The sequence below is a fragment of the Stenella coeruleoalba genome (assembly GCF_951394435.1).
Source record: "Stenella coeruleoalba genome assembly, chromosome: 2".
NCBI lineage: Eukaryota > Metazoa > Chordata > Mammalia > Artiodactyla > Delphinidae > Stenella > Stenella coeruleoalba.
In genome coordinates, this window is record NC_137147.1 from 166,491,614 (window position 1) to 166,511,314 (window position 19,701).

Consider the following 19,701-nt stretch of genomic DNA (forward strand, 5'->3'; position numbering starts at 1 on the left):
ACTGAGCCACCAGGGAAGCCCAATATCGAAATTTTTAAAAATAAAAATAAAAAAATAATTTAAAAGATACATAAACCAATGGAACAGAATTGAAAACCCAGAAATAAACCCTATTACATATGGCAAAATGATTTTATACAAGAGTACCAATGGGGAAAGAACCATCTCGTCAACAAATAATGCTGAAAAAATTAGATATCCACATGCAAAGAATAAAGTTCATCCTTCCCTTACACTATGTATAAAAATTAACTCAAAATGGATCCATAACCTATATACAAGATCTAAACCTATTAAACTGCTGGAAGAAAACACAAGGGAGAAGCGTCAGGAAATTGGATTTGGCAATGATTTCTTGGACATGACACCTAAAGCCCAAGCTTAACAAAAGCAAAAATAAACTAATGGGAGACTTCCCTGGTGGTCCAGTGGGTAAGACTCTGCGCTTCCAGTGCAGAGGGCCTGGGCTCAATCCCTGTTTTGGGAACTAGATCCCAAATGCATGCCACAACTAAGAGTCCACATGCCACAACTAAGAAGTCCACATGCTACAACTAAGATGTCTGCATGCCACAACCACGAAGCTTGCATGCCGCAACTAAGACCCAGTGCAGCCAAAATAAATACATAGAAAAAATAAAACTTTGAAAAAGAATGAAAAAAATAAACAAATGGGTCTACATCAAATTAAAAAGTCACCACACATCAAAGGAAACCATCAACAAAATGAAAAGGCAATCTATGGAAGGGGAGCAAATATTTGCAAGCCATATATATTAACTGTAAAAAGGCTTAATATCTAGAATATATAAGGAACTCATGCAACTCAATAGCAAAATAACAAATAACCTGATTTTAAAATGGGCAAAGAAATAAAAAATGAATAGACATTTTTCCAAATAAGACATACAAATGAACAACGGGTACATGAAAAGGTGTTCAACATCACTCATCATCGGGGAAATGCAAATTAAAATCATATGAGATATCACCTCATACCTGTGAAAATGTGTATTAAGAGAAAATAAGCACTGATAAGGATGTGGAGAGAGGGAACCCTCATGCACTGTTGGTGGGTATGTAAATTGATATAGCAACTATGGAAAACAGTATGTAGGTTTCTAAAAAAAAATTAAAAATATAAGTACCATATGATCCAGCAATCCCACTTTCAGGTATATATCCAAAGGAAACAAAATCAGTATCTCAAAAAGATATCTGCACTCCCATGGTCTTTGCAGCATTATTCACAATAGCCAAGATATCGAAAAAGTCTAAGTGTCCATCAATGGATGAATGGATAAAGAAATTGTGATATACATACAAAATGCAATATTATTCAGGCATTAAAAAAAAGGAAAACCTGCCATTTGTGACAACATTGATGAATCTGTAAGACACTATGGTAAGTGAAACAAGCCAGACACAGAAAGAAAAATATTTCATGACCCCATTTATGCATGAAATCAAAACAAACGAAAACAACCCCTCATAGTAACTGAGAGTAGAATGGTGATTACTAGGGGCCAAACAGAGGGGGTCACAGGAAGTTATTGTTAAATGCAGACAGTTTCAGTTTTGCAAGATGAAAAGAGCTCTGTAGTGGAAGGCAGTGATGGTTACACAATATAAATGTACTTAACACCACTGAATTGTACACTTAAAAATGCTTAAGATAGTATACTTTATGTTCATTTTCCAATTAAAAAATTAGAAAAAATGTGTATATAAATATATATATGTGTGTGTGTGTATATATATAGCAAAACACGAGAAAGTATATTTTATAATGTTACTAATGCTTATGCAGAGTAACATTACACATAATTTATTTTCCTATGTACTTTTCATACTTCTTTAAATGTTCCACAATAATACTTTCAAAATCAGCTAAAACACAATGAATGTTATTTTTCAAAACTCACAAAATAAGAAAATGTATTACCAAATAATACATACGGTATTATTTAATTTCTAAAGAATAATATGTGTAACTATGGAAAAATAAGAAGGTAAACAAAAATATGTTGACAAGAGTTATCTCAGAGAAACAGGATTATGATGACTTTTATTTTCTTTTTGTATGCCTTCATTTTTAAATTTTCATTATTTATGCCACCACTTTTGTTATATAAATGTACTTATTTAAAAAACACAGTAAAATATAAATACTACATATGAAAATATTAATGACCCAGTCAATGCTGTACATAAAGGACAATTCACAGACATAAACGCCTACGATAAATAATGCTTTCCAATGCTTTTTTTTTTTTTTTTTGCGGTACGCGGGCCTCTCACTGTTGTGGCCTCTCCCGTTGCGGAGCACAGGCTTCGGACGCGCAGGCTCAGCGGCCATGGCTCACAGGCCTAGGCACTCCGCGGCATGTGGGATCTTCCCGGACCAGGGCACAAACCCATGTCCCCTGCATTAGCAGGTGGACTCTCAACCACTGCGCCACCAGGGAAGCCCTCCAATGCTCTTTATAACTACTTAAGGCACTATATCTAGACTAATATTGCTGCCTGGATTATCATATTCAAGATCAAACAACCAATATAACTTTAAATATTTTATTATTAAAATGATTGTTAATAATAATGAATAGTAATTATTATCAGTTTATCTTGTTTTATTATTAATATTATTAGTAGCTTATAATTAAAATATTAAGTAATATTTTATGCTTAGCAGTTTACACAGAATACGTACATTACGTTCTTCCTTAGCTGCTGCTTCTAACTGAGCTGCAAGTTGTGAACAACATACCAAGAATGAATTCAGATCATTCTCAACCTTATGAAAAAAAGAGAAAGTTACTTTTATTTCAGAATTCATATGCATATCCATCTATATTTTAGAATATTTAACTACTTTTGAAAATAGTTTTGTGTATGTAATTTCTGTCCCTTGAAATGCATAAAACGAGAAACCATGTTCCAAATGCTATACCAGCAAATTTTCCCAGAAAGAAAGTACATTCTGGGGAGTGGCTCAGTAATGACATATACCCAGCTATGTCTCTCTTCACATTCTCCTCTACACAGGTGTAGAAAATCAAGCATTCCAGCCTTAGCCTTCTGAAATTTAGGGGTAGCAGAAAAAGTACACACTTAAATATACATTAAATAATGCTTTGTGTTAAAAAATGAATGCTAATTATGACTTCTGATTATAACTATACTTGCCAAGAGATAATAGTCTTTCACCCTTACTTAATGAGCAATAGAAAATTTTGAGGAAAAAAAGTTACATATTAAAATGTCACAATGACTGAATCTCTTTTAGTAGAGCAGTGATCTGTAAATCCGAGAATTGACCAAAGATAAATAAACCTCAGATGCTTATATACAGTTAGAATTCTGACAGAATGTTCTCCAGGACAAATATGATCCCTCAATATTACATTTTAAACATACTCAGAGGTTCATATTTTTTCATCATGGTAAAACCTATAGTCATATAAGAGACAGAGGGGGAAACTAAAATAGTCATTCAGGAGAGTGGGAAAATGAATTAACTAGAGTTACTAATCACAAATATAAAGTGAGACCATTAGCAGACTTGGGGATTTTCTTCCACCCACATTCAGGTGCCACAAATAGACGATGAACATCAATTTGATCAAGATACATGTTCTTTTCAAGTGCACACAGAACATTATCCAGGATAGATCACATGCAGGGCCACAAAGCAAGCCTCGCTAAATATAAGAAAACTGAAATATCAAGCATCCTTTCTGACCACAACACTATGAGGCTAAAAATCAACTACAAGAAAAAAACTGCAAAAAACACAAACACATGGATGCTAAACAATATGCTGCTAAACAACCAGTGGCTCAATGAAGAAATCAAAGAGGAAATCAAAATATACCTAGAGACAAATGAAAATGAAAGCATGATAATCCAAAACCTACGGGATGCAGCAAAAGCAGTTCTACAGAGGGAAGTTTACAGCAATACAAGCTTACCTCTGTAAACAAGAAAAATCTCAAACAACCTAACCTCACGCCTAAAGCAACTAGAATAAAGAACAAACAAAAGCAAAAGTTAGAAGAAGAAAAGAAATCATAAAGATCAGAGCTGAAATAAATGAAATAGAGATTAAAAAAATCAATAGAAAAGACCACTGAAATCTAATTCTTTGAAAAAACAAACAAAATTGATAAAACTTTAGCCAGACTCAAGAAAAGAAGGGAGAGGGCCCAAATCAATAAAATCAGAAATGAAAAAGGAAAAGTTACAACCAACACCACAGAAATACAAAGGATCATGAAACTACTACAAGCAACTATAAGCCAAAAAAATGGACAATCCAGAAGATATGGACAAATTCTTGAACCAAGAACAAAGAGAAAATATGAACAGACCAATTATCAGAACTGAAATTGAAAGAGTAACTTAAAAACTCCCAAAATACAGAAGTCCAGGACCAGATGACTTCACAGGTGACTTCTACCAAACATTTAGAGAAGAGTTAACACCTATCCTTCCGAAAATATTCCAAAAAACTGGAGAGGAAGGAAGACTTCTGAACTCATTCTATGAGGCTACCATCACCCTGATACCAAAACCAGACAAAGATACCACAAAAAAAGAAAATTACAGCCCCACATCACTGATGAACATAGGTGCAAAAATCCTCAAAATACGAGCAAACCTACTCCAACAATACATTAAAAGGTTCATACAATATGACCAAGTGGGATTTACCCCAGGGATGCAAGGATTTTTCAATATCCACAAATCAATCAATGTGATACACAACATTAACAAATTGAAGAATATAAACCATATGATCATCTCAATAGATGCTGAAAAAACTTCTGATAAAATTCAACATCCATTTATGATTAAAAAAAAAACTCTTTAGAAAGTAAGAATAGAGAGAACATACCCTCAACATAATAAAGGCCATATATGACCAACCCACAGCTAACATTATACTCAACTGTGAGAATGCCCACCCTCGCCACTTTTACTCAACATAGTTTTGGAAGTCCTAGCCACAGCACTCAGAGAAGAAAAAGAAAAGGAATCCAAATTAGAAAAGAAGAAGTAAAACTGTCACTGTTTTCAGATGACATGATAGTATACATAGAAAATCCTAAAGACACTACCAGAAAACTACTGAAGCTCATCAATGACTTCAGTAAAGTTGCAGGATACAAAATTAATATACAGAAATCTGTCGCATTTGTATACACTAACAACAAAAGATCAGAAAGAGAAATTAAGGAAACAACCCCATCACATCAAAAAATAAAATAAAATAAAGTACCTAGGAATAAACCTACCTAAGGAAACAAAAGACCTGTTCTCCAAAAACTGTAAGACGCTAATGAAAGAAACTGAAGGTGACACAAACAGATGGAAAGATATACTGTGTTCTTGGATTGGAAGACTCAATAGTGTTAAAATGACCATACTACCCAAGGCAATCTATGCTTTCAATGCAATTCCTATCAAATTACCAATGCCATTCTTCACAGAACTAGAGCAAAAAAATTTAAAAATTTGTATAGAAACACAAAAGACCCCGAATAGCCAAAACAATCCTGAGAAAGAAGAATGGAGCTTGAGAAATCACTCTCCCTGACTTCAGACTATACTACAAACCTACAGTAATCAAAACAGTATGGTACTGGCACAAAAAGACACACATAGATTAATGGACCAGGACAGAAAGCCCAGAAATAAACCCAAGCACATATGGTCAAATAATCTACAACAAAGGAGGCAAGAATATACAATGCAGAAAAGACAGCCTCTTCAATAAGTGGTGCTGGGAAAACTGGACAGCTACATGTGAAAGGATGAAATTAGAACACTCCCTAACACCATAAGACAAAAATAAATTCAAAATGGATTAAAGACCTAAATGTAAGGGCAGACATTATAAAACGCTAGAGGAAAACATAGGCAGAACACACTTTGACATAAAACATAGCAATATTTTTTTGGATCCCTCTCCTAGAGTAAAGGAAACAAAAACAAAACTAAACAAATGGGACATAATTAAACTTAAAAGCTTTCACACAGCAAAGGAAACCATCAACAAAACAAACTTACAGACTGGGAGAAAATATTTGCAAATGATGCTACCAACAAGGGATTAATTTCCAAAATTCACAAACAGCTCATGTGGCTTAATATCAGAAAAACAAACAACCCAATCAAAAAATGGGCTGAAAACCTAAACAGACATTTCTCCAAAGAAGACATACAGATAGGCATATGAAAAAGAAGACATACAGGCACATGAAAAGATACTCAATATCGCTAATTATTAGAGAAACACAAATCAAAACTATAATGAGATATCACCTCACACTAGTCAGAATGGACATCATTAAAAAGTCTACAGATAAGATATGCTGGCGAGGATGTGGAGCAAAAGGAACCCCCCTACCTTGTTGGTGGAAATGTAAATTGGTGCAGCCACCATGGAGAACAGTATGGAGTTTCCTCAAAAAACTAAAACTAGAGTTACCATATGATACGGCAATCCCACTCCTGGGCATATATCCAGAGAAAACTCTAATTCAAAAAGATATGTGGGGGCTTCCCTGGTGGCGCAGTGGTTGAGAGTCTGCCTGCTGATGCAGGGGACACGGGTTTGTGCCCCAGTCTGGGAAGATCCCATATGCCGCGAAGCGGCTAGGCCCGTGAGCCATGGCCGCTGAGCCTGCGCGTCCGGAGCCTGTGCTCCGCAACGGGAGAGGCCACAACAGTGAGAGGCCCACGTACCAGAAAAAAAAAAAAAAAAGATATGTGGGGACTTCCCTGGCAATCCAGTGGTTAAGAATCCATGCTCCCATTGCAGAGGGCACAGAGGGCACAGGTTCGGTCCCTGGTCAGGGAATTAAGATGCCGCACGGCACAGCCAAAAAAAAAAAAAAAGAGAGAGAAAGAGAGAGACAAGGAAATAAAAACATTCAGATTGGACAAGAAGAAGTAAAACTGTCCTTATTTGAAGATGACATAATTGTCTATGTATAAAACCCCAAAACATCTACAGAAAGATTCCTAGAATAAAGAAGTACATTGAGCAAGGTTGCAAGATGTATGATCAATACACGAAAATCAATCATATTTCTATATACTAATAACAAACAGGTGGAAACTGAAATTAAAAATATAATGCCATTAAAAATCATTCCAAAAAACATGAAATATTAATGTATAAATCTGAAAAACAATATACAGGATCTTTATGATGAAAATTACAGAATGCTGAAGAAAGAAATCAAACAGGACAAAGAAATCAATCAAATAAATGGAGAAACATACTATGTTTATGGTTTGAAAGACCCAACATAGCTATTTTATTACATGAAGCCAAACTCAATCCCTAACTAACAAAACTAATTATAAAATAGAAGAATAATGACCAACGAGTACAGTGTATTAAAGTATAGTCGACTATTAAGAAATATGTAAAAATAATTCGTCTCATCAATAGACTGAAGGTGAAGTACATAATCACCTTAATAGTTATATCATTTCAATATATACAACACAGACATTTACTAAAACTCAGTAATCTCTTCAATGTTGGGGGTTTTTTATTTAGCAAACCATAAACAGAAGAATACTTTCTTAACATAATAAAGAATATACATTGCAAACCAACAGCCAACCACAAGCTTACATATTAAATAAGAGATGCATTAGCATCAAAAGTACGCTCAAGATATAGATATGCGGTGGTGTGATGATTTGGGAGATTGGGATTGACATGTATACACTGATGTGTATAAAATGGATGACTAACAAGAATAAAAAAATAATAATAATAAATAAAATGTTTAAGAACATATACAAATGCATGAAAACAAATTTAAAATTGAAATCCAATAAATACTTTAGTAATAAAAAAAAGATATAGACATGTCTTAATTAAACTTTAAGATAAGTGTTGGCAGAGAATGGAAAAATCAGTACACTACTTTCAAGTTTCCTAGGAGGATCATTTTCATGGATGGGGGATTCATCTGAGAACATACACAGACTCTAAAAGAAAATCTTAGCCCTTTTCAGCATTAATGTCTCTACATTAGCATTACATATACTTACAGGAAAGGTTAATCCTTCATGTTCAGGCTTCACAACTGGTTCTTCTCTACTTGGAATGCTAAATCCATAGGTTTCTTCCAAAGTAGAAACAACCTATGAGAAAAATCAAAGCAAATTATGTACTTATATAGGGTAAAAATATTACATTAAATCTAAAAAGATATTTAATCAACTATGTCAGAACCATTTTAGCAGTAAGACTTACTTCTACCAGTACCATAAACTTAAATTTTCCATTTCATGCCCCACCTCATATCATCCTGAAGAAGGAGTATGAGCAATAGGCCTTGATCCCTCCCTAGCAATGAAGATAGGCCCTATGACTCTTCCACTTCTGTGTTGAAGAGAGTCTATGAACAGCTGAAGCATCAACTCTACTTACCATCAAAGTTTACCTCAAAATCTAATTAACTTGGCTTTCCTCTTTGAAGAGAGTGGGGAAAATAGGGAGATAGAGACCAGAAAGCAACACATTTTTAAAGGAAATTCTCTGAGCTAACCCCCTGAACTTTGAGCAAACTTGTATTTTGGAAGTTTGATGAACTATATTTTTTTTCTATATTTGTGCTATTCCTCATTGTTCTCACTTGGTATTTGGTACATTTACAACTCAATTCTGGATCACTGTGCAAGGAACTCAGAAAAAAGGAAGATATTTTTTCCCCAACACTAACAGCTAGAGTTTCTAAAGTGCAGAGAAAAGCTACAGAGCAGGCATGAGACTGAGAAAAGCCTATCCTTAGAAAGATCTGCTTGTGTCTCAGAACTTGGATTTCAGGAGGGTTCCCACTATTCACTGACTGATGACAGTGGCTCACTGTCCCTAAACTCATTGTACCAACTATATGATTTATGCTGAACACATGCTTTCCTTCAGGGAGTCTGGAATTTTGGTACATGCTAGGCAGAGAGTACCTAGGTGACCAATCTCCAATAAAACCCTGGGCACTGAATCTCTAGTGAATTCCTCTGGTAGGTATTTCACATGTGCTGTAACAACTTGTTGAAGGAATTAAGCAAGTCCTGTGTGACTCTAAAGGGAAAGAAATCTTGGAAACTTGCACCTGGTTTCCTCGAGACTTCACCCCATGTGCCTTCTCCTTTTGCTGATTTTGCTTTTAATCCTTTCACTATAATATATCTTGGCCATCAATATGACTATATACTGAGTCCAGTGAGTCCTCAAAAGAAATCACTAAACCTGACGATGGTCATGGGGACCCCCAACCCAAGCACCAACAAGTATCTTACCATCTTCAGATGTTTGGTAATCTTCCTGATCAATTCATCTTCTGCTACTAACTCCTCTGTCTTACTTGATGGAATGGGCAAAGCATACCTTATGATGGATTCCCCTGTTGGTGGAGATCTTAAGACCACTGGTTCAAGTTTATCACGTACTAATTTTGCACTATGTTTTTCCTTTGGTTTAGGTGACAATGGTGAATTAAATACTCCTTTTTTATATGTTAATTCTGGAACATTTGCCAATTTACTACTAGATGCCAACAGATGCTTTACTGGCTTCATTTTGTTATTTACTTAGCTTCTGAATTATAGATGAAAAATTTTTATTCCTCCCTGTAAATAAAACATTAAGATTTCAGATTAAAAATGATGGCAGATTAAAAAGAATGAAATAATGCCATTTGCAGCAACGTGAATGGACCTGGATATTATCATACTAAGTGAAGCAAGTCAGACAGAGAAAGACAAATATCATATGATATCGCTTATATGGGGAAACTATTATTTTTAAAAAGATACAAATGAACTTATTTACAAGACAGAAACAGACTCCTAGACTTAGAATAACAAACTTATGGTTACCACAGGGGAAAGGTGGGCCGGGGTGGGGGAGGGTAGATAAATTTTGGGATTCACATATACACACTACCATATTTAAAATAGATAACCAGGGACTTCCCTGGTGGTCCAGTGGGTAAGACTCCGTGCTCCTAATGCAGGGGGCCTGGGTTCGATCCCTGGTGGGGGAACTAGATCCCACATGCATGCCACAACTAAGAGTTCGCATGCCACAACTAAGAAGTCCGCATGCCACAACTGAAGATCCCGCATGTGGCAACTAAGCCCCAGTGCCGCCAAAATAAATGAATAAGTAAAAGAGATAGCCAATAAGAACCTACTGTATAGCAAAGGGAACTCTACTCAATATTCTGTAATAACCTAAATGGGAAAAGAATTTGAAAAAGAATAGATATATATACATAAAACTGAATCACTGTGGTGTACACCTGAAACTAACACAACATTGTAAATCAACTATACTTCAATATAAAATAAAAATTTTAAAAAACAAAAAAAAAATGACAGCCAGACTATCAATTGCCATGAAGATGGTGAATCCCAAAATCAACTCTGGAGAAATTACAAAATGGAGAGGGAAACATTCCTAACAACAAGAAAAAAAAAACAAACCTGTGAGAAACCCCTAGACGTGTGATTTATGTGTGGGCATTCAGGACAGGAGCTGAAGGGAGGGAAGAAGACAGTGGCAGCAGTGAAAGAACGTATTTAGAAAACTTTAAAATTTTATTTTTACCTTTCCCCACCATCCTTGAGCTAATATAGGCCCTTTATATATACCATTATTTCCATAGACAGTAATAGTCTATTATTTGCTGATCCCAGGGTATCAGCAGAGTAATACCGGGGCAGCACCAATGTCGTGCTAGAATAAGGAAGTATAGACTGGGTAGGACTTATTAAGCTTTCATTCTCCTACTTCTCTCTTTCCAAAGCTGATTAAGACTCAGAACAATGCCTCCTCCCATGGGAATTGTCTGATAGACTGGCAAAATTAAGACAGAATAGCATTGGCTCTCTGTTGTCTGCAGTGCTCCACACACAGACTAGTCCCATTGTTGTGGGTTGAACTGTGTCCCCGAAATAGATATGTTCAAGTCCTAACCCCTGGTACCTGGGAATATGACCGTATTTGAAAATACAGTCTTTGCATATGTGATCAAGTTAAAATGAGGTTATATTGGAATAGGGTGGGCCCTAAATCCAATGACTGGCGTCATTATAAGAAAGCCGTGTGATGACACTTGTACACAGACGTACAGGGAAGAAGGCCACGAAATGACAAGGGCAGAGATTGGAGGGGTGCAGCTGCAAACCAAGCAATGTTAAGGATCGCCAGCACCCACCAGAAGCTGGGAAAAACCTTCAGGGGGAGCACAGCCCTACCAACACCTTGATTTCAGACTCCTAGACTCCAGAATTGTTAGATAATAAATTTCTCTCACAATAAATTGTTTTAGGCCACCCGTTTTGTGGCACGTTACGGCAGCCCTAGGAAACTAATTTGCTGATGGAAATGATTCAGTAGAAAGCAAAAAGTATGACTGGGAGAGAGGGAATTGCTGTGATGATACCCTTGAGTAAACAAGAAGAAATGGGTTTTAAGGCACGAATGGGCCAACTCACTTTAGACAGGAACAGGGAAACTTTACCTAAGGCAGCAGACAGGAAGGCAGAGATGTGGGCTACTTCAAGAAACCAACAGAAAAGGATGGGGCACTCACCAGGTGCTAGAAAACGGCCTAATAAATGGATCCATGAAAGTTCACAGAAACTTAAAAAAAAAAGTTACATGCAGTGAACACTTATAAAAAAATACTTAAGGATTTTACACATTTGCTCCATTTAACTCTCCTAACAATGCCAGGAGGTGGATACTCTATCACCATAAAATTACCCAAGTTTATCAGTCACTTTCCACCACGAAGACAAACGTTTTCTGGTTTCCCTTCAAGGATTAGCTTGATATCCATTTCAAGCCCTTTAACGACACATTATACAAAACTGTGGGGGTGGGAGGCATAGGGTTTACGGTCCTTAAATTCTCCATCAAGACACGAGAAGCTCAGCCGCAGCTGAGGCAGTCACGCGGGGGGGAGGGGGGCGGGGAAATGAAGAGAGAAGCAAGGATGCTTTGGTCAGGGAATCTGTGAACACGCTCACAGCTGACGAGGTAAGTCCCCCACCACTCGGTATACCTGCCGAGGCTGCTGGCAGTCAGGCTACTGGGTGGTTTGGCCCTGGCGAGGCTGGCTCTACGGTGAAAACGCTGGAAATTCTGAGCCTCCCAGACTTCCTTCAAGACGGAAGCCTGCAAATCCTGCAGACTCCAGCCCTGCTGCTTTACAAACGGACATTTGTGCCGCCAGGAAACGCCGAGCTTCAGCGTCCCCGGGCGGCCGCAGCGAGGATAAGACGCCAGCCGCCGGACGGCCGTTGACGCCACGTCACGACGCCGACGTCCTACGTCAGACGCCGCGGGCGGGATCCGCCCATCCCACGCGCGCGGGGAGAGGGGCGAGGGCTTCCGGCAACGGCGGGGCCTTCGAGAGGCTGCGCGCCTCCACCGCGCCCTCGGTATCCTATGCGATTACTTCCAGACGCTTCACACGCGGAGATGCTTACAGGCTTTTGGCCTCGAGAAATAACGTCCCGTTTAGTGCTATAAGAGCTTGGACTACACCGACAAAGCCTGAGCCCCAGGCCCTCCTCTGACACCGTCTAAATGTTTCACTGCGAGGTGTTGTGGAGTCATATATTTTTTTTTTAGACTATTAAATATTTTGTTGTTGTCGAACTATAGTTGATTTACAATGTGTTAATTTCTGGTGTACAACAAAGTGATTCAGGTACATATGTTAAATACCAGGTTGTACCATGAACATGTACCACTCACATTATTCTTCAAGGGATAATAGGAAGATTTCTGCTTCCAACCAAAATGGTGGAACAGGGACTGGGTTTATCCTCCTAGCTCACCAACTAAAAAATCAGACAAAATATAAGAAACAATGAATTTCGAGATATTGGCTATCAGGCAATTAATGACAGTGATCCCTGGGTAACAGGAAACAAACAAGATGAGCCCTGTGATTTCCTAAACTTACTTTCTGAAGAGAGGAGTTTCCAAATCATAATGCAAAGAGGGGGGAACCCAGGGAGACCCCAGACGTCTCCCTGAGTTGAAGAAAAGATGTCCAGTAAGGCCAAGGAAATTCAAGTTAAGAGGAAGGAATACTAAGAGATTGAAAAAGAGGGGGAGAGCTCCATAAATTCTCAGAGGGACCCCCTTCAAGTCCACAGCAGATTAATGTCACCGTATGCATGTATGGGCACACACATGCTAGGCTAGGGAAAGAGCCACCTAAAAGCATCAAAGGGTACAATACTCACAGCTCACAAAGAGCTGGAAATATTTTATATTCTCACCAGCTAGAGTGAAAAGCTTTATAATTTATGGGTACTCCCTAAGTACTCACAAGGATTTTGCCACAGGAGGTGGTCAAAACTAGTCTTACACTAAACACTTCTCTGGACCTGACAAATGAATCTTCAAAGTAATACCTGAAAGAATCAAACATTTCCAATAACTTGACTGAGACCCAGAACAGAGCTCAAGAATATTTATACGCATATCAAAACATCCAGCACCCAACAAGGTAAAAATCACACTGTCAAGTATCCAATCAAAAGTTGCAGGGGGGGCTTCCCTGGTGGCGCAGTGGTTGAGAATCTGCCTGCTAATGCAGGGGACAAGGGTTCGAGCCCTGGTCTGGGAAGATCCCACATGCTGCAGAGCAACTAGGCCCGTGAGCCACAACTACTGAGCCTGCACGTCTGGAGCCTGTGCTCCGCAACAAGAGAGGCCGCAATAGTGAGAGGCCAGTGCACCGCGATGGAGTGGACCCCGCTTGCCACAACTAGAGAAAGCCCTCGCACAGAAACGAAGACCCAACACAGCAAAAATTTAAAAAAAAAAAAAAAAAAAAAGTTGCAGGGGAATTCCCTGGCAGTCCAGTGGTTAGGACTCTGCACTTCCACTGCAGGGGACACAGGTTCGATCCCTGGTCTGGGAAGTAAGATCCCACATGCTGTGCAGCACAACCAAAAAAATAAAAAGTTGCAAATCATGCAAAGAAAGAGGAAAATACAATATACTAATGTAATGGGATAAAAATCAATCAGTCAAAATGACCCCAGTCGTGACAGATGATAGCATTGGTAGACAGGACAAAAAAATTACTACAACTGTATTCCATATATTCAAGAATCTAGAGGAAAGATTGAACATGTTAAGTGGAGACATAGAAGATATGACAGAACTCAAATCAACGTTCCAGAAATGAAAATGTCTGAGAAGAAAAAATGCACTGGCTAAGAGAAACAGTAAGTTAGCAATCACAGAAGAAAAGATTCATGAACCTAATAGTAAAGAGAAACCACCCAGAAAGAAAGATACAGAAAAGATTCTGTGGGGGGGAAAAAAATTCAGGATTTCTGTGAGCCATAGAACAACTTCAAATGACATAATATACATGCATGTGGGTTCCTAACTATTTTTCTAAGTATGATGAAATGTATAACTCCACAGATCTGAGAGGCTCAGTGAACACCAAGCACAGGAAGCATGACACATCATAATCAAATTGCTTAAAAGCAGTGAAAAAAAGAAAATCTTTAAATAAACCGTAAGGATAAAAAGGCACATTACAAAAATAAAGTAACAAAGACAAAGATGACCACAGAGTTTTTTTCCGAAACAGTACAAGACAACGTTATGCTAAGTGAGATAAGCCAGATAGACAAAGACAAGTATTGTACGGTATCATTTACATATAGAATCTAAAAAAGTCAAACTTTTAAAGAAACAGTAAAATCATGGTTACCAGAGGATAGGGGAATAGTTTGATGTTTAAGGGTACAAACTTAGTAGTAGATAAGCCATAGAGATCTAATGCACAGTATAATGAATACAGACAATAATATTGTGATTATATAACATGATAGAGGTGCTAAATATTGCCACAGTGGCAATTATGTTACAATATATAAATGTTTCAAAACTTTATTTATTTACTTTTTTGGCCTTTCCCCACGTCTTATGCGATCTTAGTTCCCAGACCAGGGATTGGACCCAAGCCCTAGCAGTGAGAGCACAGAGTCCTAACCACTGGACTGCAAGGAAATTCCCTCAAAAATTTTAAAATGCAATACTGGAGACGACAGCGCAACATTATTAAAGTACTGAAAGAAAAAAATGGTTAATCTAGAATTCTTTAGCCAGAATAATTATCTTTCAGAAAACGAGGTGAAACAGAGAATCTGTCAGACACGCAAAAGCTGAAAGAATTAATCAACAGCATACCTGCACTAAATAAATATTGAAGGAAGTCTTTCAACCAGAAGGAGAATGATACCAGTTGCAAATCTAGATCTGTCAAAGAATTGAAGAGCACTAAAAATGGAAACTATGTGAGTATACATAAAGATATTTTTCTTATTTAAATCCTCAAAGGTAATTGTTTAAAGAAAAATCAGTAACAATGTGATGAAGGATTTAGAACATAGGTGAAAGTAAAATGTATAACAATAATAGCACAAAAGCCAATTGGGAGAAATGGAAATATAACATTGTAAAGTTCTTATTCTATATGTGAACTGTTATAATACCACTTGAAAGCAATCTGTGATGTAGGCTGGATAATGGCCCCCAAAGATAAAAGTCTTAAACTCTAGAGCCTGTGAACATTCATTACCTTTTATGGCAAAGACTCAGCACATGTGATTAAGGATTTTGATATGAGGAGATTATCTGAGATAATCTGGGCGTCACAAGTGTCCTTATAAGAAAGAGGCAGAGGGGGACTTCCCTGGCGGTCCAGTGGTTAAGACTCCACGCTTCCACTGTAGGGGGCACGGGTTTGATCCCTGTTCAGGGAACTAAGATCCTGTGTGGCACAGCCAGAAAAAAAGAAAGAGGCAGAAGGAGATTTGACATAGAAAAAGGGAATGCAGTATTACCAGGGAGGCAAAAGATGGGAGTGACATGGTCATAAGTCAAGGAATGTCAGCAGCCACCAGGAACTGGAAGAGGAAAGAAGCAAATTCCCTTCTAGAGCTTCTGGAGGGAGTGTAACCCTGCCAACACTTTGACTTTAGCTCAATGAAATATTTCACATTTCATGAGAGAATATATTTGTTTTAAGCCACCAAGTAATAATTTGTAACAGAAGTCATAAGAAACTAATACGTGTAATAAGTTAAAGCTGTATACTCTAAAACCTAAAGTGAACCATAAAATAAAACAGAAAAGAGTTGTAGCCAGTGACTCAAAAATAAAAAGGAGCTAAAATGGAATTTTAAAGATACACATGGGAGGTAAAGAAGCTGGGGCCATTTGCTGCTATTTCCAATACAGAGAAGTACGGTTAAGAGAACAGCAATCAAACTGCAATCAAAGCTGTGTATCAGATAGCAACCCAGGAGTCAGTTAAATTCAAGGATCTTGCAATAGTTTGGGAGAGTTGCACTAAGGCATTTTCCTCTGTGAGGAAGAGTCTTGGAGCTGTTCTAAAAGACAAAAGAATATTAATGTCCCTTCATTTCCCTGTACTTCCCAGTGTTTAAGGTGCTCCCTCCCCAGGTGCTTGTTTTTTCTATCCTTCCATTGCCACAAAATAAATGTGTCCCATTCCAGGAACTAAAACTATTGATATTTCTTTCCAATGATACTTTACTTTCACCCAAACTTTTCATCTGGAAGAATCAGTCAGGAGCAAGAGGGACAAGAGGATTTTCATAAAACTTATAAAGACCCATTATGTCCCCATCTTTCAGCCTGTGGGGGCCAGTACAGGGGAGAGTATAGATGCAACGCAGGGCAGTAAGTGCCCAAATGCTACACAGTGCTTCACCTGTGATTTCCCATGTGCTTTTCTCTATCTCAGGAACTTTCACTAAGAGGGCCAGAGAGTGCCTTTACGGTCAAAACCCACTTCAAGAAAACTCTGACTTTTTACTGTCATCTCTGAAAGGATATAAGATTGGCTTGATAGAATTCAGAAGAAGTTGAGCTGTAAGAGGGCCAAGCTATTCCCATCCCTCCTTAACAAATATGTGTGCCTTCCCCTTATCTCCCAAGCTAACCAGCCAAAGTTCTATAGATTTGCAAGATTTCTGCCCACAGCAGACATAAATTTCCCTCTTTTTGCATTTAGCATTGGTGAGTGTCTCTGTAATTGTTGTATGAAAAGGATCAGAACTTTCCTCTAACCCACGGTGGATCTTAGCATTGGTTGTTATTATAGGATGGGTGTGAGGCTGACCATCAGATCGACCCTCTAGCCCTCACCCCAAGAAGAGATAACAAGAATCAAGTCATGAACCTGCCTCCCAGTACTCAGCCTGCAGCCACCTCCCTATTCCTCCTCAGTGACAGAGAATGGAGTGGAGGATTATTTATTGCTGGATTGAACAATATGGCTGTTATTAAATCCAAGGACTTCCCTCAAATCATGTTAAGTGAACTAAATGGACTGTGGAGAGGCTCTTGTATTTCCTGTTCCAGGAAGCCATGTTGTGTCAGTATTCCATCTTCGTCACTGAAACTGTCAAGAACTGTGAAGGGTCTACAGTTTTCCTTATTTGTTAGAAAACAAGTCAGCCTACCACAGTATCATAGACACTGGCAGAAGATATGAGACTCCTGGGCCAGAGACAAAGAACAGTTTATTAATCACAGCAATAGCAGCAGCCAGAGTAACAACATTTGTGCTGGTTCCCGAAGCCCTGACTCCTGTAGAGCAAAGCAACAGTGGCCAGCTGATGCCTGTAGACTCAGTGAGCTGGGTTCCTTGAGAGGAGCCCTGTTTAGCAAACTCTGATCTTTCCCCCCCCCTCCCCTCTGGGAACTCACCTCCCTGAAGCTCAAGGAGGGCCCTGTTGGGGCCGATTTTGGCCCTAGTCTCACACCTTCCCATGAGCCATGGGGTAGAGTGACTAAACCCACTCAGCTCACGGCCCCACCCACGAGCTTCCCTCCACCCTATCCTTAATCTTTTCTGAAAATGCTGCTAGCAAACCTTCTCATCCTTTTTCCGGTGGGAGACATTGTCTTTATTATCATTATCAGCCAATAAATCCGTCCTCTGCCCCAGAGAGAGATGCTAAATTTCTCAACACTATTTGCTATACAAATATCCTTGAAAAGATAGTCCAGAACAAAAAGGTATCAGAAGATAATCAGAAACATGAAAAGACTCATGGAGAATTCTAAAGACACAGTGAACATTCCATGCGTGCACGCAATGTTCTTAGTTAATTGAGTAATAAATTGAATTCAATTCCAGCTGTAGCCAGTTCTTCGAAGTTTTATCTATAGTTTGTAATAGTTCCTTCTGAGGAATATTAGATATATGTAGTTTTTTAAATTTTTTCATTCCCTAGTTGTTTGACTTTTTTTTTCTTGAAACTAGGACTAGAAATGTCCCTTTGAGCCTCTATTTACACAAACACAAAATCATTAAATATAAACTTATATATATAATACATATAATTGGCCCATAAATATATGGGCCAATTCATGGCCGTGAATATTAATTTTCATAGGCTTAGTACATACTTGCCTTTAGTATCAGAATGTTTAGTATCAGAATGTTGAAGCACACTACCTTGCGTATAAGTCTTAAAGGGTCTTTGAACCGTAACACTGGGAGGACATCATAAGTCATACACTTTTACTTGTACAGGTAACGATATTGGGGTGTTAAAAGGCCACGCTGCCAGGGTTCAAATCTACCACTTGACTTACGTCCATAGTCTTTTCAATTAATATCTCTCCTTCAACTGGTTTCAGGGGAATTTGTTAGGTTCCATCCTAGTCTGTGAAGCTTTTAAGTTTGTTAAACCCTAACCACGGAAAAGAAAATGGAAACGAAACTATTACGTAGCAAATTGTCTTATATATATGCAGACTTCTTAGTTAACTGAGTAATAAATTGAATTCAATTCCAGGTGCAGCCAGTTATTCCAAGAATTTTCTTAAATTAGTTTACAATAGTTCTTACTAAAGAATATTATATATATGCATTTTTAAATTCCCTAGTTGTTCAAATTTTTTCGTTGAAATTTCAGTTTGTTTTGCACTTTGTAGCTTTTTCTTCTATTTTGTTGAACTGGAAAGAGCGATTCCTAGGACTCCATTTTAATTAAAGGAAGTTATTTCCAATCAACACTTCACAAAATACGTTTTCTTATTTTGTGGACTGAGGAATCCAAGAAAATACCGAAAACAGCAAAATTGGGGGACCTTAAGTTAATCACATAGCTGAACTGTGGCTACTGGCATTCCATGGATCGTCTCGCAATCAATTCTATCCAGAACTAAGAATCACGGCAGAACCCCAAGCCTGCTCGCCAGCCTGAACTGGGTGAGAGTTGAGAAAAAAACACCCCCCACTTCCGTGCACCAAACGGCGGCTACTCAGAGTAACTGCAGTCTGTCTCCAGGTTTACGGGCCAGGGATGCACCTGCTAGACAGCAGAAACTCAAGAATGGGAACCAGCAACCGCTTCTAAACAGGAGGACAAGATGCTCACCCTGGGAAACTCCGCGATTCCCACGCACACCCCCACCTTCCACCCCTCTGGCACCTCGGAACTCACCCACCGGAAGTAAAACTGAGGAAACGCCATTTCGAAGAACTGGGCTGACGTAAGCGCGCCGACTTCCGGCCCCGTCCTTCCGGAGATGGGTGGTCCTGGGATCCGGAGGGGAGGCGGAGCGGAGGCGGG

At 38.5% G+C, this 19,701-nt stretch overlaps 1 protein-coding gene across 25 annotated transcripts in view; it reads right to left on the reverse strand.

Moving 5' to 3' along the window:
- CCDC7 (coiled-coil domain containing 7) overlaps positions 1 to 19,662 on the reverse strand; it is a 290,894-nt gene extending 271,232 nt beyond the window's left edge. For 8 of the 25 annotated variants that reach the window (XM_079912712.1, XM_079912701.1, XM_079912711.1 and 5 more), the window contains exons 1-3: positions 9,334 to 12,443; positions 8,083 to 8,175; positions 2,714 to 2,797 (exon numbers count right to left, since the gene is read on the reverse strand). In XM_079912712.1, the coding sequence (XP_079768838.1) occupies positions 2,714 to 2,797; positions 8,083 to 8,175; positions 9,334 to 9,612 (456 nt within the window). In that variant the 5' untranslated portion in view covers positions 9,613 to 12,443. Of the gene's footprint in view, positions 1 to 2,713; positions 2,798 to 8,082; positions 8,176 to 9,333; positions 12,448 to 19,572 lie in introns of those variants that run through there. The other 17 variants (XM_079912708.1, XM_079912706.1, XM_079912707.1 and 14 more) reach the window with 11 other exon arrangements.
- Positions 19,663 to 19,701: the final 39 nt, after the last annotated feature.